Below are 23,560 nucleotides of genomic sequence, written 5' to 3'. Positions count from 1 at the left end.
TGGCACAAAACACAGAGTGCGGTTTCCACAGCCCTGGCGTAGATCTGCTGGGATAGACGAGGCCGTGTGCAATGCATGGGTGCACTTTGGGAGCTGGCTGCTAAGGCAAAACTGTTGGGAGGTACAAAAGGTTCTCCATGTGCCACATTACAACAAGACCGCTAGGCCCGGGAATCAATCACACTCCTTGTGTCTATGCTGGTAGCTCCTGCTATGTGCTGGACGCTGCGCCCACGCAGTACACAGCCCATCTCCTAAAGGACTTACAGGCTGAAAAGAGAAGCAACAAAAGAAGGTGGGGGCTAGAAGGGGACACGTTCCTGTTACAAATTTCAGCTGAGTCTTTCCCCAGTAATGTGGCTCAGGCACAAGTTCCCCTGAGCACCAGTGTCTCTGCCCAGACCTGCAGGCATGGAGGCAGATGCTTGCCTTCCTGGGGGATGCACACACAGAACGTGCACTTGTTGCTTGGAGCTGGTTAACTCTGCACACCTCTTTCTACCCTGAGCTGGTAAGGGCAACAGTCTGAGACTGCAGCAGGCTGGCAAGACTCCAGGATGCTCTGGTCCAAAACTAGGGACATACCAAGGCAGATCCTGAGCTGGTGGAAACTGGCACAGCTGCACTGGCACTATGCTGGGGATCTGGTGCCCCGGCTTTCGCACTGCCCCAAAAGCCGGGACACCTGTTTGGCCCAGGGAAGCAGGTTAGTGTGGCGACAGGTCATTTCTGACAAAAAAGGAAAAGTTGATAAACTATTCCCCAAACCGCCAGGGGTTAAGCATGCCCAACCGGGGAAGGAGAGGCAGCCAATTAGCTTAATGACCCAACCCAAGTCACAGCCGTCACATGTTCATTCCCTGACTGGTGCAGCACAGCCATGGGGACTGGGCAGCCCTGTGGCAGTCTCTTGCCATGTGTTCTCCTTTGGAAAGCACAGTCAGAACGCAGGTTTCTAATGTAGGGTCACAGCCCGTTAATGATGGTCACAGAAGCGGGTAGTGGGGAGGATGAAGAAGCTGCTTTGTACTGTAGCCAGAGTCCCGTTAAAGCCAACACCCGGTTGATGCTTTAGGACAAAAATTTGTGTTTAGTTTTCCCAACAAGAATCTGTTTAGATACAAAATTTGACACGGTCAGTGCCCACCAGACGCAATGATCCACATGAGACAGACGTGCTAGTGAGAGAGTGGTGCATGACAGGAAATAAACACTGGGCAATATTTCTGTAGGCGTTAGACCGAAACAAGAGCCCCCTGCCCAGTGCTTCTCCTAACTGCTTTCTAGGATGTAGCACCATCCCAGTCCCAATGCCCGCTGAGAGAAGCCCGTGGATGAGTGGGCTCAGACAGGGTGACTAGACAGGTTAGTGGTGGTGAACTGTATTTCCTCCAGCTCTGAAGCTCTCAGTTAGTTAAGCCATGCTGCAAGCCGGGAGGAGCAGGAACTGTGTCCGAAACTCCTGCATCCAGACTGGCTGCCCATGACAGGTGAGGAGGACTTGCCCATTTGTCTCTAGTGACAGCAGCCACCCCAAGGACAACAGCCTCCTGCCCTGCTGCTGCAAGGGGAACCCGGGCTCCAGCACGCCATGGTCCCGAGCAGCACCGGTACCGCGCAGGCCGGTGCTCATGGGGAGCCAGCCACACTCCCGCCGAAGCAAAGAAAGAACAAAGCCCAGACAGACACATGTTGTCATGTGAGGCTCCCTGGAGCAAACTGCTGAGTGGGTTAAACAGGCTCACGCCTACCTCAGAGGCAGAACAGCATGTCGCAGTGATGCTAGCACTAGGGAGATGGAAAATGAGAAGGGCTTTCATTGCTCATGCTTCACCCCCCGCTGGCGAAGGGCCCCCCACAACGGTCTGGCATTGCACAGCTAGATAGGGATTTTATGCCTTTCTCTGACATATCTGGCAGCGGCCACTCTCCCAGACAGCACACCAAACGACGGGGACCATTGCTTTGTCCTGGGATGGGAATGGTTAATTCCTGCTGAGCTGGCTCCAGCCCCGTACCTCGGAGGAGTGAGGAGTGGGGAAAGATGGCAAAAGGCAGCTGTACCCCTTTACACTCCCCTGATCCCTGGGGGAGCCGGGGGCATCAGCACATTTCTGTGGTCTGTGTTGTGCTCCCACGTCCCAGCTCTAACAGCATCCAGCTGGGCACGGATACGCCCCAGGGACAGCTGGAGCGCAGCAGCACTGGTGACACCCCCCAACACCACGGCCAGGGCTTGGGATGGCCTGTTACTCCGGCTTTATGCCCTCTGGGGGTTCCTGCCAGCTGGAGGGATCCCAACAGCTGGAGCAACTTTCCAGGCGTTGCTGCAGCGGCACAGAGGGACGGTAGCAGGGGCCAGAATCTGGACTATTTATTCTGGGTGCTCCCCTTGGCAGGGAACAACCAGATGGGGGACGTGCTCGTGCCCCTGCCCCGCCCAGCTCCTCCAGGCTCAGCTCACTAGTGCTGAGAGCAGACCCGGGGATCAGACCGCTCGGCAGCTGCTCAAAGCCAGGCTAGGAGGGAAGAAGCTGCCTTATGCATTACTCACAATGCTCCTCCTCGTCTTATCCCCGCCGCTGAAGGTCACTGCCAGCATGGAGGCACACTCCTCGGCGTAGAACGGCCTGTTCCCCTCGTCATCCACCGCGCCTGGGGAAAAGCGAAGGAGAACACGTCACGGTCCAGGGCTGCTGCTGCCTCTCTCCCTACACAGCCCAGCCGCTCAATTCCTAGGCAACTCCTCAGCCTTCCTCCTTGGGACGGTGGCTGGATTTTTCACTCCAAAGAAGTGACAAGCTGTGGAGCTCCGCACTTCCAGCCACATATCAAATGGCTAACGCTCCTTGTGTTTCAATGCCCGCCGGCCTGTACAGGGCAGTTTCACAGGGGAGCAGGAGGCCTGCTACAAAACGGCCCAGAATTAACTTCCACACAGAGTTATGCCCAGACAAGCCTTATCCTCTTTGTGACCCCGTCAAGGAAATTGAGACAAGCTTGGTCGTTCTGCCCCTCGCCCTAGCCCTGATCAGTGGGGAGGTCCTCCTCTGTGTAACGCTCCCTCTAGGGAGGTGGCTATCAGAGTCCAAACCGCTCACAGGCACCCACTGTTCAGGCCGGTTACTCCATGGCCACATCACCCCTCCGGTTTCTCCCTTCCCTCCAGGGCAGATTGGGGACCAGGAGGATACTGGGAGTTTGCAGCAGAGCAACTGAACTCAACGGTTAGTAGTACGCTGGCTCTCACAGTGCCCAGACCATGGATTGCCAGCAATCCCCAGAAGGAAACCGGCTGGAAGCCAAGCGGGGGAATAGGACGTTGGGAAGGAGATGGGGCCAGGAGGGGATCCCTTATGAAGCAGTTTGTAAGATGGACAATCCAGAGGACTTTTGAATGTTGAGCAGTGCTCAGCAGTCTGAAGACAGGCTTATCCAAAGCAAGCCTCCAATCCTTCACTCACTGGCACGCACCTGTACACACGACAGTCTAGTGTGAACAACGGGCAAATTCCATCTCGGAAAGCACATAGAAAATGTCAATTAAAGCAATTTGCTTATGAAAGCAGAAATATCCCAAGATGGTCTTCGCTCAGCACATCAGTCTCCATGAAAGACAGCGTTATTACAGGATCTATGGAGGAGCCGCCCAGTCTAGCTGTGACATCACAGAACCAGCACCTGGAGAACAGGAGTCTAATCTCCGTTCTGCAAGGGACTTCCTGTGATTTTAGACAAGTTACTTCCCCTCTCTGCGCCCGAGTTTCTCCAGCTGTATCGTGGGGAGAACAAGACCCATAGCAAATTACCGTTCGTATGGAGCTAAGTACTGGTATGTTAGACTGTAACACAGCTATCTCCTGCGCACGGTGCCTGCAGTGTCTGGCTCTGGAACACAGGCTCTGGTGCATTGTGTAACCACGAGAAGGTGCTGCTACGGGGCTGGGCCTGTGGTACGTACCCTCCCACAAGCCCATCCTGTTCCAGTGTCAGAACAGGGGCCCTGCAGCAAACGCATGCCCTGCTTGGCCTCTAGGAAGACGTTTCCAGATACATTTACCATATTAAGCCTCATTTTAATCAGTGAAATACCAGCAGATGACGAGAAGCAGAGCTCTCTATGTTTCTCAGCAAGTTTTCTATCCATAGCCACATTGGTATAGAGTCTCATGAAGAAACATATCCCCCCACAACCCCAACACACCCGTTCCCTCCCCAGGATACAGAAATAACTTGGGTATTAAACTGAATGGAAAAACCCCTCTCATACACTGGGAGCATGGGAGGGGAGGACTTGCTGCATTTCTCTGTATTATCATCAACACAGGCAGCTACTTGGATGTCTTAATAATTAGCCCTTCACAACCATTAATCAGCCCCGACATCTATGAGACGTAGGCAAGTTACTCCCACTTTATAGCTGGGGAAAGAGCTGCAGCGAAGTGACTTGCCAGAGGCTGTACAGCAAGAACGGGCAGGTGTTCCTGGTACCTAGCACCATGTGCCATTCCTTAGGCCGAGCTGCCTTCCTCCTCACTAATCCACGTGCAGGGCAAAGCTCAACTATTGCCTGAAGGGGAAAGTTTCAGTAACTCAGCAAAACTGAAAGCAGCAAAATCCTGCAGTGCAAGGGAGGAATGCAAGCGGGGAAGATACTGGTGACGTCTCGTTAACTGTGCATTCTGCAGTGAGAGCACAGATTTTAATACGCATTTTCTCCCTGCTGGCCCTATATTAGCCCCAGGAAATGGAAGCCATCAATCACAGAGTTACATTTCATTTGCGGAGCCCACATCACCTGCATTCCACCTGGGCGCCAGAGCTTACAGAGCCATTTGTTGTCACGGGCAGCGTCTCGGGGGGGTTAGGAGCTAAAACCCCACACAGCAGGGATGCTGCAGCAGCAAAGGCTCATTGCAAGGGACAAAGCTACTTGTTCAAAATGAATGTGCTATAAACTGTTTATGGTGTCCCAGGAAGCCCATAATCTTATAGCTTCTGTCATTCCCCCACCCCCACCATCCTGGTCCACCTCTCCAAGCAAATGGGTATTTAAATCTGGGAAAGAAGCACTGAGGAAGAGCTGCAATCAGACAGGTCGGGATGTAATGGCTCTGGCTGATCCTCACACCCTTGAGGAAGCACTTCTCTTTCATCTAAGGATCTCAAAGTGCTTTTCCCAGCTAGCCAGGCCTCAAACCTTCCCCTGCCACTCACTCTTACAGATGAGCCGGATGTGGAATTTCTATGCAGCTTGGAGGGAGACCCTCGCCGGATCAGAACTTGGGAATCTGGGAATTTCCAAATGGGATGCTTAGGGCAGGAGTTACCAGCTTCCTCAGGCAGTGGTACCAGTTTAACTATGCCCATTGTCTACTGTTCAGCTCCTCACATGCTAGTCTGCCACAGGGGCTGGGTTGCTGTTGTAGTCACGAACCTGGGCTTTGGGGCAAACCCCTGACCAGTCATTCTGGGGTCATGGCTCAGCGATTTCTATTAGAACAGCTGCCGTTTGGTAAGTTTTTGATTGCTGCATGATGGCTTTCAGTGCAAACACCTCTGACAGAGACAGGGACATGACGTGGGTGATCCCTGGAAGGAATGGAGGAGAAACGAGACCAAAACGTTTTTTGTCATGGCTGGCAGCTCTACAGGGAAGAGCTTCATTCTGCTATTTCACAGATTTTACCACCTCACACTCAGCTTCTGCCCTAGAGAAGCCGGATTAGATGTTTCCTTAAAAAATAAAGAGTCTTAATTCTCGTTTTTAAAATCATTCCCTAGGGCATGGCACAAGCAATCCCTCCAAGCAGCAGCGAAAGCCTTTCACTCTCACATCTGTTCCAAGCCCCTAAAGTCGGTGCCTGCAGCCCCGCGGACTGCGGAGAGGACTCTGATCTCAGCTCCTTGCTGGGGTCATACTGGAGAGGGGACCTGGCAGCTCGCGGTGCCACTCAACAATCGTCAGTGCTCAGAAGAGTGGGGCTGGGTTACAGGCACATGCACACGGCAAGTTACCTATAGTGACGGTGTAGATGGAGTTGGCGTAACCATCGTAGTTGCAATTGTCATTGTGCTGCCCTCCATTGCCACTGGCCACGACGAAAATGCTTCCAAAGCCCCTGCGACCAGCAATCACCCCATGTTGCAAGGCAGCCTGGGGAAGAGAAAAGACATGTGACTGCTCAAGAGGGAGTTCCCATTGTCCCCTTATCCAGGCTTACCGGCACAATTACAGCCAGAAACCATAACATCCCCAGCGCTGCACTCTGCCCTGCTGAAACGAGGTGCTTTTATAAAACGTTTCCACCAGCAAATGCGGGGCAATTTCAGACTTGGCTTAAGAGGATGAAGCTCCATTGAAGCCAATTGAGTTGAACCTGCTTACGCCAGGTCCGAACTCAGCTAACCAAGTTTACATTAAAGAGCTTTCAGACCCTGATGCCCATATTTCTCTGCTTTGACTATGTTGATCTGAATCACGTTCTGCTTTCTGACACTCTCCCTGCAGTTTCAGCTGGAGAAGATAACCTGTCTTAAACCCGTCATTGTGTAACATTGCGGGACTCCATTAGCAGCACCCATTTTCCTACCCAGAGGTGGCAGCACTTCCAAAGGCACAGGCAGTGACCCTAGTATCTAGTAAAGAGTTCATTGCATGGACCCCTCGGATGAGCACGTTATGTGCTAAGAAACTGTCTTAGCACTTAGAGCTGGAAACTGGGAGTCAATGCCCTCTGGCTACAATTCCCAGCTCACGGTGTGACCAGAAGTCAGTCATAACCACTCTGTGCCTCAATTTACCCAACTACAAAGCAAAGATAATTCCTCCTGCCTCCCAGCAGTGGCATGAGGCTGCATCTGTTATACACATTCTGAGATCCTTGGATGAACTGTGCTACAGAGGTGCTAAGTAGCTACTAGAGACCCAGATGCTGGTCTCAGCATTCTGGAAGGCCTATGAATGCTGGGAAAGAATAAATGAACAGGCACAACTGGAATCCATTTGTAACCACAGCGTGACAGAGATATATGCTTTAATGCATCCGTATCCACGCCACCGAGCTGCAGCACAACTGTTGTTCTGTGGTTGCAGAGATGCAGAAACAGCATGGCAGAACGAACTCTACAGAGAGTGAAATCCCATCCCGTGTTAGTGGAGAGCTAAACACGAGCCGTGCACTTGAATTTCTAGGCGCTCACTCCACAGGAAGCATCGTCTAGCTAAGCCCATCACAGTAGGCTCTAGGCATCAAATACAATGTACAAGGTAGTAAACGGTGAAGGCTGTTAGGGAATTGGGACAATGTTCTTCCGTCCATCTCTGGTGAGCGTGCATTTCTATGGGCTGTTCTGCAGAAAGGGCTCTGGAAAGAACAAGCTCACTGGCCACTTTCCCCGTTTTCAAGGGAACGCCTGGGCAAAGAGATGAGGAATGTGTCCATCCCGGTCTCCAGTGGCAGGGAGTTCCACAGCTCCACTCGCAGCCTTGGCCTCCCAAGACCTTCCCCGAGGTGTGCTGCACACCTTCCCCAGAACAGCCACAGGGCACTCTCAGCTCAGCAGATGGGCTCTGATCCCAAACCCTCTGAAATCAATAGGTATATTTCCCCTGACTTTAACGTGCTTTGGATCAGGCCCATGGAGACGCAGTCCCTGCGTCAGCCAGACTCTCGCCCATCAAGGACTCTATGGATAAAAACTAGGGGGTTGATCCTGTAGCTCTTACTCACATGAGTAAGTCACTGGGTGGTGGGCGCATGGATGGGGAGCCAGTGCACAGCATGGCTGTGATAAATGCTCACGTTAGCGAAAGCCAAGAGCATCAGTGTCTTAATGATGCGTTAGGGACGGAAACGGGCCAGGCCTTGATCTCCATCAGAGTCAGCAGCCTGGCTTCTGCCTGCATTTTTGGGAGGTGTTTCGTTTGCTGCTCAGTAACAGTGCAGGCTCTGCTGCTGCAGTGCTGAGCAGTGACTAAATATAGAGAAACTCTCAGCCCACAGCCACAATCACTTACAGTTGTTTGCAAGAAGTGAAGGGGCTGTTCATAGACCTGACAGAATGTTTTAACAAGTAGTGGAGCTGGATTACAGAGTCTGCCAGGGGCCAGATTACCTCCCCACTCCAGCAGCTGCCAGACCAGCCATTCTAGGGAGAGGGAAGGAAAGCACAGCCAGCCCCCAGGTGGGTTAATCCAAAAATCACTCCTTCCTCCCTCTCCTTTCCAGCCACCTTTCTCCCAGGCAGGGGCATCCTAAACGCCTGTACGCGCTCCTTCCAGACTGACTCCCCTGCCATTTATCCCACTCACCAGGGTGTGGACACTTTGCCCGAGTCCCTTATTCACTCCCAGGCCTTCCGAGGTTGCACTCCTTGGATTCTGAGCCGCTCACTGATACAAAAGCTGTTAAGTATCAAAGGGGCAGAGAGTCTATTCGGCCACCTTGGAGCCTCTTCCTTTCCCAGTGAGACGAACTTTTCCTTAGAACTCCACCATCCCCTACAAGCCCGGCTGTCACCCTTTCTGAGGCAACGGCAGCTCTCCCTGGGGCACGGTGACCGGGGGTGTGTGCGCTGCACGATGGGGTCGCACAAGGACTTTCTGCGCCACAGGGCAGTCCCTCCTGCTCTGGGCTTTAGGCAAACCAAGAATTACAAGGCATTTCCCAGTGAGGTGGTCGCCCTGGGGCTGGCTCAGGTTTTTTATACCTTTCCTAGCTGGTGAGGACCATCCACAGTTTTGCCATCATCGTCCGGACCCCAGCTGTGAAGACAGACACCAGGAAAAGACAGTCACCTTGGGACGCTGCTTGGAATTCAAGTTTTCACGCGTGACGGTAGTGCTGGGAGAAGGTGCCCGACTGGCAGCCCTTTATCAGTCCACAGGACAGATGCAGCACAGACAGCAGCCCCATGCAGCCCTACCCTGCCCAGCAAAGCCCACCTCTAGGGCAGGAAAGAAGCTCAGTCTCCATGGCCATCAACTCTCCAATCTGCCAACCAGGTTAGCGCCAGTTAAGTGCAAAACCTGGGCAGAGGCCCCCAGGCACCTGTCAGACAGGACCAGCTTTCAGCCGTTTGGGAGCTGAGCACACGGCACTTTCCCGTCTCTCCGAGGGGGCCCCGGGCTGTCGGACCCTGCCCTTGGGTTCAGTCTGACTCCAGTGGAGGGAAGGTTTGATTTTGGGTAAGGTTATTCTCCCTAGACACTCCAGCTCACAATGCACCTCCCACTCAGGGTGCCTCTGGGCTCCAGTTTCCTCTGTAAGCCTCACCTGCACACAAGGCTGGGCGTCCCCGGGGGCCGGTCTACACCCGTCTGGAAGCCGGCTGATTAAGAATAGCTCAAGCCGCCTTAACTGGGTTTACCCCACAGCTCTGACTGGTTTTACAGTCAGTTTAGTTGGGGCAGTTTTAAAAGGCGCTAGACAATCTCCCAGTGGACAGGCCCAGAGACAGACTCCCATCCAGGAGCACCGAGTACAGTGTACGTCAGCCTTCAACAGCACCGACGTGTCTATTAGTAACAATAAAATCACAGCCCCACCCCTGAAATATGACAGGCTGCAAACCTCCACCCGGCTCAGCTGTGCAGGACTCCTAGCAACACAGGATGGGGCAGGAGATGCTTGTAAAGCTTGATTCCAAAAGAGATGCAGCCCAAGCCATGTCCAGCTCCTGCCTTCCTTCCAGACAGGGCCTTGCTGAGAACACACAGACCCCCCCATACAGTGGCTGTGTTTGTGGTGTGGATTCTTCTGCCGCCAGGAGGAAACACACCACACGGCTTAATAAAAGCCCCGCTCCCGGGGACACCAGGGCCAAGGCTCTCAATGCAGCACTAAGAGCCCCCTGACGCTTCCCGCGGGGTCCCAGGTCGAAGCCCAAAGCAGGGCTGGGAGGACAGAAGTGTGGGCGAGCACTCCGAGCAGTGCACTGGAGGCCAGGGCGCCAGGATTCTGCCTCTGACCTCTGCACGTCAGTTCCCATCCTCCCAGCAGGGACGGCAATGCCAACCCATCTCATGGGAGGCTCTGGGAGCGTCACTGGCAGGGCCGGCTTTAGGCCAATTCGAGAGGGCCCCGTGCCCAAGCCCCAGTACGGTGTACTGGCAAGAGCCGGTGTGCTGTACCGGGGTGGCCCGGCTTCCTAGGGGGTGTTTAAAGGGCCTGGGGCTCCCCTGCTTCTACCTCCCCGGCCCTTTAAATAGCTGAGGGAGCCCTGGGGAAGTGGTGCAGCTTCGGCGGCTATTTAAAGGGCTGGGGTGGTAGACACAGGGGAGCCCCGGGCCTTTAAATAGCCCCCGAGCCCGGGCTGCTGCTGCTACCCTGGTGGGGGAAGGAGGAGGAGGGGGCACCCACCGTACAGGGTGGGCTGCACCCCCTGTACCCGCACCCCCTGCCCGCAGCCAGCCCCACACCCCCTGCCTGCAGTCAGCTCCTGCTGCACCCCCTGCCTGCACCAGCCCCGCACCCCCTGCCCTGCCTGACCAGCCCGTCTCCAGCCAGCCCTGCACTCCCTGCCCTGCCTCCAGCCCCGCACCAGCCCGTCTCCAGCCAGCCCCGCACTCCCTGCCCGCAGCCAACCTGTCTCCTGCCCGCCTCTGCCGCACCCCGTCCTGCCCGCACCAGCCCTGCACCCGTTGCTCTGCCTGCAGCCAGACCCTACCTCCAGTCAGCCCCTGCCCTGCCTCCAGCCAGCCCCATGGCCACTGATGCCCTGCAGTTCCCAGGGCAGTAACCCCACACACCTGCTTCAATGAGGGGGGCAGGGAGCAGCTGGGACCCACACATGTGCACACCCTAGGGTGACCAGACAGCAAGTGTGAAAAATCGGGACAGGGCGTGGGGGGTAATAGGATCCTATATAAGAAAAAGACCCAAAAATCAGGACTGTCCCTATAAAATCAGGACCTCTGGTCACCCTAGCACACCCCAAGGGAGTGGCGGGGACCCACACGTGTAAAACAGAGCTCATTTCTAGTGCAGGCCCATCTTTTTAAAAAAGAACTTTAGGTAGGGTTAACATACATCTGTATTGTCCTGGACATGTCACACTTTTTGGTTCTTAAATTGCCACCCGGGAGGAAGATACGGATGTACGGTAACCCTATTGGTATAAACAGTACATAGTGTGGCACATGCCTTAAATCTGAACTTTTTATAGGGAACCAGTTGCTAAGAAATGAAAGGCTTTTTTTACATTTTTTTTTTTTTAGTTATCCCTGCTGGGGACCCGCCGAAAATGTTCGAATTTGGCCCCGCACTTCCTAAAGCCGGCCCTGTTCCCTGGGCCTTCAAAGCCTTTTAATGAAAGGTGCTAGAGATCTGCAAAGTGCTAGTGCATCTCTCTGGGTATCCCCATCTCCTGGGCCAGCCACCAGGAGACTCCCTCACCCCCGGCCCCAGACCAGCTGTTCCTTCCAGCAGACGTTATCCCATCGAGCAAAGGGGGCAACCTCCCTCGAGCATTTTAATCTCATTTAAACATGAGCACACATAGGGGAAAGGTGCTTCGGGTTTTGGTGCTCACAGCCGAGCTGCTCCTTAGAAGCGGCAGAGAAGGACGGGAGCTGGTGTGGATGGAGAGGGGCAGCAGCTCGTAACAATCAGACAACCACCGCTCTGATTTTGCCAGTACACCCCGGGAAAGGAGCCCGGCACCGGGCTCTGCACCACTCATGCTAAGGGCAGTCGTGCCATGTGTTTTGGCAGGACCTGCCCCGTGCCCCTTAGCACAGAGCTCTGGGCTCACCTGCAGCTGTAGATGTCATTGATCTGATAGTGCTTGTTGAAAGCGATAGCCTCCATGCTATCTGTGAGGGGCCCATCCAGGACTCGGATGCCTGCACAACAAAGGACAATTAGCGTTACTGTAATGGATCCCGTTAGCTGTAAAAACAGTGTGAACCAGCTCCTGGGCAGGTTCCCAGCATCAGGCCAAACTGGTTCATTTGCGCGGGAACAAGGCAGTAACCGGAGATGGATTCCCTGGACTCCGGCTAGACCTTGAGTCAAGCCACACAGAGGCTCATTCTGGGCTAGTGAACGGGAAGCCCAAGCCTCTCGTGTACAAACTGCCAGAGCCCGTCACCCCACGCAAGGAGAGGCAGATAAGGAGTCAGCCAGTGAAACACGAGCGGCTGCTGGAAGCAGTGTCAGGTCACTGTGGCGATTTGCACGTCTCTGCTCTGAACTTGGGAGCTGGAGTAGGAGGATGGGGAAGGGCGGCAAAGGGATGTGGGAAGGGGAAAGGGTGGGTCAGGTGAGACAAAAGGCCAAAGTCTTCACCTCCTGGGGTATGTCCACACTGGAGCGGGGAGCACGCTGGGGAGACAGACTCACACAAGCAGGGCTCAAGCTGGCTAGAAACAGCAATGTGGACGCTGCAGCACCAGCTGGTCACACCAGCTCAATCCCGCCCCCCCGATCAGGTGGCTAGCCCAAGCCTCCACCACGCTGTAACAGCCACGTAGCTCTCTTTCGCATGCTAGCGTGAGTCCCACTGCCACGAGTCTGTCTACACGGGCTGGCAGGCTCCATCCCAGCTGCAGCACAGATGTGCCCTTGGGGTCCCCAAAGATCCCCTGGTGCTCTTCACTGGGAATGAGGCATCCTGGCCATATTCCAATTCAGACAATTCTATTCTGCCCCCCGCAGCCCCAGCCCCAGTATTTTTTAAGCCACCTGTCCTAAATTGCTGTGCTGTGCACTGTTACACAGCTGATGTGTTCCACCCCAGACCCAGCTGTAATGCAGCAGTGGGCAATCCCATTATGTATAGGTTGCTAAGTATTTAGGGATCCTTTCTGGCAGAAGTGGATATGTATCTGCTCAATATATGATTAATCAGAAAGGCTTCTAAGCTGCAGGACCACCAGTTTTCTGCGATCAAGACACTGACTATTTCACAGTAGAGTAACCCCGACTCCAGAGGCTAGATTAAAAACAAATGAAACCTTAAACTGGACACATGTTTTCAGGGAACCAAAGAGGCGATAGTCGAACGGTATTGCATCATAGTTTAGGTTAGCAAATAACGTTACACATGGAAACCATGCATACGCCCGAGTTAAAATCTTTCTCACAGAGGAAACACCCACCAGTTTCCGCTCCAGGCCGATGCAGCACAAGTGCCTTATTTGCTGTCACAGTGGAATGGTCCCCGCCCCCATGCCAAAGAAGTCAAATGAAAGCAGCTCCGGCTCCCAGCTCTCTGAAATCCAGCCAGCTTGCAGCAAGTCATGTGTGGTCTCAGGACAGCAAGTGAATGCTTGGCAGAGGGAGACATCCCCTGTCCCACCCCTTAGCCAGAGGCTGCTCTGCCTGGTTCCTGCGTTGCTTGAGTTGTACCCAATTCACAGACTCAGGGGCAGGTTCAGATTATGGTTTGATCACTCTTAGCAAGCACAGATTCTTCACTAAACAAATTCCTGAGGAATAAACTGAGAGTGCAGCTGGCTTTCCCTGCCTCCTCTCCCTCCAACCCATGGGGTCATTTTATGGCAACACTTCATATTGTTTAATGTACTATGCCCTAGAGAACAAAAACTGGCTGCTGGCACCCAATTTAATTACTATAGTGACACTCTGCACGTCTCTAGCACCTTCCATCCACAGATCTACCGCAGCGCATGGGAGAGACATTCATTTACGCTCTCACCTCCTCTGCAAGGGACAGAGCTTCATTTCTCCAATGGGGAAACTGAGGCATGGAGAAAAGACATGTCTTGCCTGAGGTCACCCTGGCAAAGCTGGAATTAGATCCTCCCTACGCCCAGCACCATGGTTTAAATCACAATCCCATCGTTCCTGTTGCACTCTGCTAAATAAGCTCTACTTTCCAATGGCAATAACCAAAACCTCCAAGGCAGGGTGGAGCCAGGCAGGTACTCACTACAGAGAGGCTGTGCGGAAAAAGCCATGGGCAGGGGGAACTGCTCCAAGAAACAGAACAAATTAACCGTGTAGGAGCCCAACTGCATTTGAGTCTCTACTTCCGCAGCATATGGTCTCCCTGGTTTTACCCTGCACATCAAGAGTGCTGGCTGGTGCTAAACTTCTGGTGTTCATGGGACATCTGGATTCATTTTAAGGACAGCAGCACCATCTGCTGGACAGAATGAAAACACAGGACTATTAAGTTCACAGGCATCTAGTGGGTATGTTTGAACTGCAGTTAAGCACCTGTGGCTGTCCCATAGCAGCTGACGGGCTCATGGCTTGGACTGCAGGGCTATAAAACTTCAGCAGAGAGTCCGAGCTCTGGGACCCTCCCGCCTTGCGGGGCTAAATTCTCTCACTGAAATCAATGGGCATCAAGGTGGTTTCAGTACCGACTAAAACCAAAGGGCAGAGTCAACAGGAACCGTTTCCCTGGTTTTGCACAGAACAGATGTGCAGCCACGTCTGTGCACGTCATGTCTGCGGAGACGAAGCAAGGTCTGTAGGGGATGGTACACTGCTTCACTTCACTGGAATCACAAGGCACGGAAGGATTCTGGGAACCAAACTGCTTGGCATGTATCGCTTGGCATGTATGTGCATGGTATCCAAGACTCATTTCAGTCGAAGCAGGAAGCTTTTGTCTCAGTTTGTGAGTGGAAAGCACCAATGGCCAGTGCAAGATCCAGCAGCCAGCCTCTCGCGTGGGGAGTCCTGCACCATGGAGACACTGGGGCACAACCACTTTCAGAGCTGAAAAGAAACCAGACTTTCTCCAAACCACCTGGTATGTCAGTGGCCCTGTCTGATCATACTGGCTTCCTGGACATCTGCACGAGGCCATAAGTGCACAAGGCCATAGCGTAGTTGTTGTAGGCAGCAAGGGAGCTTCCCAAACATCAACCTAACTTACACATGTAGGGAACAGCTGTTCGAGCAATACAGAAATGGGTCCAGGCCAACCCACAACATCCAAACACCCCAAAACACTGGGGGAAATGAGATATCACTGATATTTCCCTTGCAAAAATGTTGACTAACTCACCAACCTGACTCTAACCGCCAGGCATGGGAGCAAAGCCAACAAACGCCAATCAAACCACCCCACTAGACAAGGGGACAATACACAGCAGAGAGGATTGAGAAGGGCACTGAACTCAGCATGCAGAGGTGGCATACCTGCAATGCGGCTGCCATAAGCAACTCCCACTGCACAGATGCCGTTGTTTGGGACAGCTGCGATTTCACCAGCGCACCGGGTCCCGTGGTGGTTCCCATTTTCTGCGTCAGGGCGGGGCATAGGGTCGGGGTCATTGGAGTTCAAGTCATAGCTGCCTTCAGGGCTCTGAAACAGACCAACAACCATAGCTTAGAGGTCTCCTTTCTTTGGAGAAAGCAGGATTCAGTACCACGTTAGCAGGCCTGGAAAGCATAGACTGAAAGCTTAAAGAACACAGAGGCAGGGTCCATGTGGGTTAGTGACCAAACCCCATTATGTATCACTGTGGAAGGGTATTAGCAGAACCAGCACTGGTTTCCTGATGGGCAGTGGAATGGTAGAGTCAAACTTAAAGACATTTTAGCACCTAGAAAATATGTCGTCCTCCCCATCCCAGCCAGTTCACAGCATGCCCAGGATTCCCAGACAGTGTCCTCTCTGGCTCTGCTTTTAAGTGAGTCTGCTTCTCTCTGTGATTGCCAGCTTCTTACTGCCACCTCTCAATGACCAGGTGTACTTGAGGAACATGGCTTCCATTTCTTTCTTCGTCTGGAAGCTGGAGGGCAACACATAGCGGGCTGGCCTCTGCCAAGGGATTTAATAGGCATCTTCCTAGCCACTGCTGGAACATTCACCCCTCCCCACGTAGCTGCTCTCTGCCCAGCCTGCCAGTAGAGACAGGGAATATTTGCAGCACCCAAAGCCAGAGGCCCCAGAGCCAACAGAAACTATTGCAAACAAAGGCCAAGTGCCCTCATTTCACCCTGGAGCAGGGAGCAAACCTGACCCCCACTTCTCCCTCCACAGACAAGGGAAAGGTCCTTCCCGGTGAGCAGCCCTGGCTTTGCCTCACTGCCTAAGGGAGCAGCTTGTAAGATCTCCAGGTGGGCACCTCCGATACTCATGGCACAGCAGGCCCCAGACATCTGCTACTCACTAGCAGTCTGTGCAGGGTTTACGTAGCCTCCTGCACACAAGAGACACGCCAGGCCAGTCAGCTACTACAACCAGAGTGCAGGAGCCTCCGGTTCCAACCCCCGTCTCACCCATTCCCAGTGGCCGGGAGGGACTGCGGGAGAGGACTAGCATCAGTGGCACAAGAGACACCTCCAGGTGGACTGAGAAGTGCTGCTGCTAATGGGCTCTGAGTCCTGTGAGCAGCCCCGCGGCTGCCAGCTACAGTGGAGCTACAAGGGGAAGAGTTTCATGTCTGGGCTGTTCCTAGGCCACCACTTGCTTTGGCCTATTGGCCGCTCTTATCTCAGCCCCAGCTGGCGCCTCCCACTCCAGAGCCAGGCTGTGGGGTACTCACGTAATTTGGCTGTATATCTTGGCTGGTGTGCTCCACGCCATCATCCACGACCACGACGGTCACACCACGGCCTGTCACGTTCTGCTCCCACACGCCCGTCACATTGATATCCTTTCCCGGGGTCCTCCGATTGTTCTAAGCGCCGGCAGAAAGGAGGAGGAGTGAGCAACAGCCGAGCCGGGGCAGCGGCTGGGGAAGGAGGGTCAGAGCGCACCGGGATCCTGGCTCCCAGGCGGATGACAGGAGCATTTGCTCTCAGCCATGGCTTAGGGGAGGGCATGAAGCTGATGGCTGGGAGTGCAAGAAGCCTCGTGACAGAGTCACTACAGGCCTGACTTTCAGAGACGATGAGCACCTAAAGCTCCCAACGGCCAGCTGGAGCTGTGGGTGCCCGGCACTCCCAAATCAATCAATCAAATCAGGCCTTAAACTGGTACCTTTGTTTCTAGGAGTTTAACGAAAGAAAATCCCTACTGATCTCCAAGAGGCTGTCCCCCCAACACACACCCATTTCCAGGCAAATCCCAGGGCTCACTCTGCCAGCGCTGCAGCCTGCCCAGGGCAGCCGCGAGATCCCACAACTGCTAGCACAGGAAGGACACTCACCAGATGCCACTGGTTGGGGTATTCGGGGTCGTTAAAGTGCAGGCTGCGTTTGGAGCGCTTCAGAAGCTTCTGCTCAGAGTGCCACCGCACGCTGTCATGCTGTGCAAATAAAGCCTCTACCGATCTCCTTATTGCTTCAGGTCCTCGTTCTGTGTGGCCATTTGGTTGGTGGGCGAAGAGGTAACGGCCCTTTAACTCCCCGATCCGTCCCAGGTTCACCAGTCCTCCCGTCCTGGCCAGTTCGTCTGCCTGTCGCTCCAGCTCCTCCTCACGGGAAGACAACCCCTCCGGCACATTTAAGTGCACGGCCCAGGTTAACTCTCCAGAGCCTTGAGCCATCTCCTGGGTTTTAGCCCCAGGCTCAAGTTCTGAACCATGTACAAATCCATTTGGCATTAGCAAGGGAATCCAGGCTGGAATCAGCCAAAGGCACGTGTGGATACACAGTGTGGCCTCCATGACAGCACTCCATAATGGCACCTTCCTCCTCCTGTGCGGCATCAGACAAGCGGGCTGCAGAGGGCAGAGACCGAGAGTGAGAGTCCTTCACACAACCAACTTAGAACGCGGGCTGGGTTTGGGTGCTTCACCCCCGATCACATAACGGAACATCCCTGGACCAAAAGGCCCCACAGCCCTCCTAGAAGCTCGCCCTTAAAACGAAGCCATGACTGCACAACCCTTTGGTACAGCAAGGGCAGCACCAGGCTCCTAGAGAAGGAACGACCACGTGTTTGTGTGCTGACTGTCATGGAGTTAGCTGCCTTTCCAATGTTAGATTTGGAATTGAATATGCCACACCCAGCCTAGGAGAAAATATCCTGTCATCTGGCAGCCATGAACCCATTGTGGGCGAGTGAAATTACTGCCTGCCAGACAAACTGCTGGTTTGTATTCTGGGATCACTGACCGATGGGCAGAATCAACCCAAGGCGCAACATGGAAAAAAGTCTCCAGCCTTGGGTTTCCTTCTGAATGCTGTTGAATAGCAGAACAAAAGGACAGTTTGCCTGATCATCTCCTCCTCTGGCTCTGCTCAGACAGCTGTGCCCCAGACTGCACTGCATGAGGCTAACAACATACAGCTACACAGAAACAAAACATTACAACACCTCTGTAGTCACGTCAGATGGATACATCTGAGATCCAGACCCTTCTTGGAAAGTCTCCTTAAACATGTTCCTAGCCTGTCCCCAGCAGAAGGAACCTCTCTGTGATCCGACTCTCACCTGCTCGTAACTTGAGGCAGCATTTCAAACTCCACAACCAAGGATCTGAGTTGGGGTTTCGGTGAAATGTCGCACTGAAAGCCAGTCCCACTTCACGCAGGAGTGAGAATATTCATATCACACCCTCCCCCCCCCCGACCTCTGCATGCGCCTGGGCCAGTGCATTAATAGTCACTAGAGCTCTGTGATACGTCACCCCACCAGCAGTTTAGCTGTTAACAATTACACACGAGCTTTCCCCCCTACTCAGTTTACAAACATGTGAAATAAGTCAGTGGGGTGCAATTCCTGTCAGACACCATCAGCAATTAATGCTCATGATGGCTGAAGGATCAGGGAACAATTAAAAAAAAATCACAACCTATTGTGAAAAGGGAACATGAATGACTGTAACAGGCTTTTTGCTTTTAGCTCATTAAAAAGTGTAATGGAGATAAGAGCTCTCACACAAACGAATCGTGAAAGCTTAGTTTCAGGGGTGAACATATCAGACAGATGGGCTGCTACACGGCAACATTTCATTGTCCACTGCATTCCCGTATCTCCATTATGAAGTGATGCACCACAAGCCAGGATCCAAAAGCCTGTCTGCAGATTGCAGAGGAAAGGGGGGTTTCCGTAGTGGCATGTTGCTGCTGGAGGCCAAAGCCGAGCTGCTCACTGAAATATTACACTAAGCGTCTGAGTCAGAAAAGGTCACACCAGGTCCCGGTTCATTGCCTTTCCCAAGTGCTCCTTTTAAGCTCCAGGAGGCACAGACTCTGCACAAGCAGACTACTGTCAAAAACAAACAAAAAAGAACAAAAAAACAGCTTTACTATCTAGCTCAGTATCCTGTCTTCCGGCAGCAGCCAATGCCAGGTGCTCCAGAGAGAATGAACAGAACAAGGAAATCAAGTGATTCATCCTCTGTCATCCCTGCCCATCCCGGCTAATAGTCATTGACAGACCTATTCTCCATGAACTTTTGGAACCCCGTTATAGCTCTGGCCTTCACAACATCCCCTGGAAATGAGTTCCTGTGGTTGACTCCGTGTTGTGTGAAATAATACTTCCTTAGATTTGTTTTAAAGCTGCTGCCTATTAATTTTATTGGGTGATCCCTGGTTCTTGTGTTACGTGTCCTGCCCTCGGTTTCCCTTTCTATCTCAAGTCTTTCAGATCAATTTCTAGTATTTCCCATTAGCACACTGAGTGACAAAAACACAGCCACGCTGTGGACACAACACCAAACCAACCGTGTTAGATGAGGGATAACTCAGTGGTTTGAGCATTAGCCTGCTAAACCTAGGGTTGGGAGCTCAATCCTTGAGGGGGCCACTTGGGGATCTGGGGCAAAATCAGTACTTGGCCCTGCTAGTGAAAGCAGGGGGCTGGACTCAATGACCTTTCAGGGTCCCTTCCAGCCCTCTGAGATAGGTATGTCTCCATATATTATTATTATTATTATCAGGAGCTAGGGAATAGAACTCCTGGGTTTCTTTCCCAGCTCTGCCATGGACACAGTTCCAACAAGGGGTTTAGTGAGGTTTGAATTTGTTCAGTAATTAAAGAGCCCTCAAAAGTCAACTTGACTGGATATATTAAATAATTAGTTAATTAAACAGCACATAACAGAAAGAGTGTAGATACCAGTGTGTGAGAACCAGTCCTACAACCGGCCACAGGCAGCCTGTGCTCTTTGCCTGTTCCAATTACCTGCATACAGCCTAGCACAGATATACCCAAGGCTGTTTAGAAGTTTCGGTTCCTATTGGTTCCTCTTTTCTTATACAAATATAGATTACTTTTAGTCCATTTCCAGACTGTCATATTTCATAAATTTTCAGCTGCATAATCAATAGCTGCTGCTTACTCATTTTTGAATTCTTATCTATTGCAGTTAGGATGTTGCTTGCTCAGTAAAAACGGTAGGGCTCTGTGTCAAAGGTTATTTTTCTAAACAGTTTTAGCAAATCAGTAACTTCCAACTTTTTTTAACATTTCTGCAAGGCACTCTGATAGCTAGCTGTCTTGTGAGCAAAAATATCAGGCCTATGAGAAACTGGCCTATCAGTTACACTCAACAGTCATGTCTCCTCAGTTTACCCAACTATGAAATGGGGATAATAGTTATCCACCCTACAAAGATTTTTTATGCTTGATTAACTTCTGTGAAATGCTCCTTGAACGCACTTAGAAAATACAGAACATTCTTAGTAAATGGTTAACTGAGGCAATAACTATTAGCCAAACTACCGCTACATTAATGAACAGCTTCTCTTTGAAACTCACTCACTGACATCCACGTGGACAGGACATGCAGAGAACTAATAAACATGAATGATCCTCTAAGCTGACAGGGCTCAAGTTTTACTTATTATTTACCCTCTATTAGTTTGTTTGAAGCAAAGCTATAGTCATGCCAGAAAAGCACTTGCATGATCTACCCCTGAGTGGTTCATACAGTATGTTTGAAAAGTCCATGCATGTAGTTCTTTATGCATACCCACCTGCAAGAATTACACTGTTAATGTTCTCTAGTGCCTTGCATATAACTGACAATCAGAAGTACCCCCCAAAAATCTGTATTAACATATAAGAGGACTTCACAACATCTGGCAGCCCTAAAGACTTTACTGTTAGGACTTCTATCCACATACAGAAGTTGTACTCATTTAACTGCAGTGGTTGAATACCAGCCTTTATTTAAATAAGTGCAAAATCTGTGTGTAGGCACACCCTTAAAGTCATTATGCCGAAGGCCTAGGAGGTATCATTGCATTTCTGTCATGCTCAGGGTTAGTCATGGGCCCTGTGGATCCTGTTTCACTGTTTGTTCTGCTCTAAACTGTAGGATTCTGTGGTGCAGTTAGAAAAGGAAAACAACTCAGGAAGACCTGGGGGTGATTAAACCAGCTTGCTCAGCACCTCAAATGCCTGAATTCTATGACTCTGACACTCGAGAAAATCAAACAGGCCTAGATGTTGGGAGAAGGAAATATGCCAAGATCTGGAGAGCGTGAGAACAGAGTATGAACAGCTCAGAAAGTGGTAGATAGTAGCTGGAGGAAATGTATTGCAGATTGAAACTGCTAACTCAGCACATGGGATGCCTTCAGCCAGGTTTCTATCCTACTTCACCCTGAGATCTACGTTCCCTTCCTCATTCCCTACCCCGAACAGGGTGTTTTTATATGACTGATCTCCTCTAAGGAGGAAACTGATGGCTGTAAATTTCTGAACACACCAGCTGCTAAAACCTTCAAAGTTTCCCCACTTCCTGAAGAGACAGGGTGCTGTTGAAATAGAGAATACACGCAGCCAAAGACAGACCACCTGACAAAACTACACAGAGGTGTCTGAATAATCATAATTATGATAGATAACATTTTGATTTTCTGTAAGACCTTATTCTCGGATGATCCCAAAGTATTTTACACACAGTAATCATCGCTCGCACGTATTATCCCTGACTCATGGGGAAAAGGAGGCACAGGGAAGTGAAGTCACACAGCACATCAGTGGCAGAGCAGGATAGGAACCCAGAAACTGTGACTCCCAACTGAGTGTCTAGCTATTAGACAGTGCTATTCTCTGGCTCTTTCCATGCCCAAGATATGCAGGGATCCATGAAAGTTCTGCAGAAGTGTCTTTGTCCAGCCCCCAGCAAATGGGACCGGATTAGCCCCTTCAGAAGAGGGGGCACTTTGCACTTTCCCAGCACCTCCTCCTCCTAAACACACTGGAAGAGAGAGCTATTTGGGGACTGGAGGAGGAGGGGAGTTGGATAAATCACTCCTTTAAGGGAAGAATTAAATGCTGTTGTGTGTTCTCCATTCTCCAGGACAAGGGAACCCTAACTCCCACCTCTCCCATCCGCCTAAGCCCCCTCCCTCGCTCCCCTTTCCCCTGGCTTCCTCTGTTTGGCCCCTCCCAGACTCTGTCCCCACGCTAAGCTCTCCCTGCCCAGTTCTTTCCTTTGCTCTCCTCACCTTATGTCCGTCCCATGCTGCCCCCTCTGCCCAGCTCCCTGATCCCTCGCCCTAGCCTCCCACCTCACCTCATTCCTGCTTTCGATTTGGTTCCTAGTCCCTTTCCTGTGCCCCGAAACTGTCCCTGCACCCCACTGCTCTGCCCCCACAGCGCATCCTCCCACCCCCCCAGCTGCCCCCCCAGCTACCTGGTGCCCCCTGCTCTGCCCCCCAGCTCCCCGCAGCGCACCCCCACGCTCCACCAGCTGCCCCCCCAGCTCCCCCATGCCCCCTGCTCTGCCCCCCAGCTCCCCGCAGCGCACCCCCACACTCCACCAGCTGCCCCCCCAGCTCCCCCATGCCCCCTGCTCTGCCCCCAGCTCCCCGCAGCGCACCCCCACATCCCACCAGCTGCCCCACCAGCTCCCCCGGTGCCCCCATGCTCTGCCCCCCAGCTCCCCGCAGCGCACCCCCACACTCCACCAGCTGCCCCCCCAGCTCCCCCGGTGCCCCCTGTTCTGCCCCCCAGCTGCCCCTGCACCCCACTGCTCTGCCCCCGCAGCGCACCCCCACACTCCACCAGCTGCCCCCCAGCTCCCCCATGCCCCCTGCTCTGCCCCCCCAGCTGCCCCTGCACCCCACTGCTCTGCCCCCGCAGCGCACCCCCACATCCCACCAGCTGCCCCCCCAGCTCCCCCGGTGCCCCCTGTTCTGCCCCTGCACCCCACTGCTCTGCCCCCGCAGCGCACCCCCACATCCCACCAGCTGCCCCCCCAGCTCCCCCGGTGCCCCCTGTTCTGCCCCCCAGCTGCCCCTGCACCCCACTGCTCTGCCCCCGCAGCGCACCCCCACATCCCACCAGCTGCCCCCCCAGCTCCCCCGGTGCCCCCTGTTCTGCCCCCCAGCTGCCCCTGCACCCCACTGCTCTGCCCCCGCAGCGCACCCCACATCCCACCAGCTGCCCCCCCAGCTCCCCCGGTGCCCCCTGTTCTGCCCCCCAGCTGCCCCTGCACCCCACTGCTCTGCCCCCGCAGCGCACCCCCACATCCCACCAGCTGCCCCCCAGCTCCCCCGGTGCCCCCTGTTCTGCCCCCCAGCTGCCCCTGCGCCCCACTGCTCTGCCCCCGCAGCGCACCCCCACATCCCACCAGCTGCCCCCTCAGCTCCCCCCAGCCCTCACCGTGCCCGGAGCCTCATGGATCGGGGCGACCCGGGGCCCGCTCGCTCCCTCCCGGCTCCGGCGGCTGCTCGCCCGCTGGAGCCCGCACCGGCCCCAGGATACAGTGTAGCCGATG

The 23,560-nt window shown here is 53.3% G+C and overlaps 1 protein-coding gene across 1 annotated transcript in view; it reads right to left on the bottom strand.

The window, feature by feature from the left end:
- PCSK7 (proprotein convertase subtilisin/kexin type 7) overlaps positions 1-23,560 on the bottom strand; it is a 50,970-nt gene extending 27,410 nt beyond the window's left edge. Inside the window, exons 1-8 of the mRNA XM_044997336.1 lie at positions 23,446-23,560; positions 17,084-17,596; positions 16,478-16,612; positions 15,126-15,291; positions 11,758-11,848; positions 8,713-8,767; positions 6,019-6,157; positions 2,555-2,655 (exon numbers count right to left, since the gene is read on the bottom strand). Coding sequence (XP_044853271.1) covers positions 2,555-2,655; positions 6,019-6,157; positions 8,713-8,767; positions 11,758-11,848; positions 15,126-15,291; positions 16,478-16,612; positions 17,084-17,584 — 1,188 coding nt within the window. The 5' untranslated portion in view covers positions 17,585-17,596; positions 23,446-23,560. The remainder of the gene's footprint in view (positions 1-2,554; positions 2,656-6,018; positions 6,158-8,712; positions 8,768-11,757; positions 11,849-15,125; positions 15,292-16,477; positions 16,613-17,083; positions 17,597-23,445) is intronic.

The sequence above is a fragment of the Mauremys mutica genome, chromosome 22 (genome assembly GCF_020497125.1).
Source record: "Mauremys mutica isolate MM-2020 ecotype Southern chromosome 22, ASM2049712v1, whole genome shotgun sequence".
NCBI lineage: Eukaryota > Metazoa > Chordata > Testudines > Geoemydidae > Mauremys > Mauremys mutica.
The sequence above is the reverse complement of the archived record's forward strand: the minus strand, read 5'-3'. Positions and strand labels throughout refer to the sequence as shown.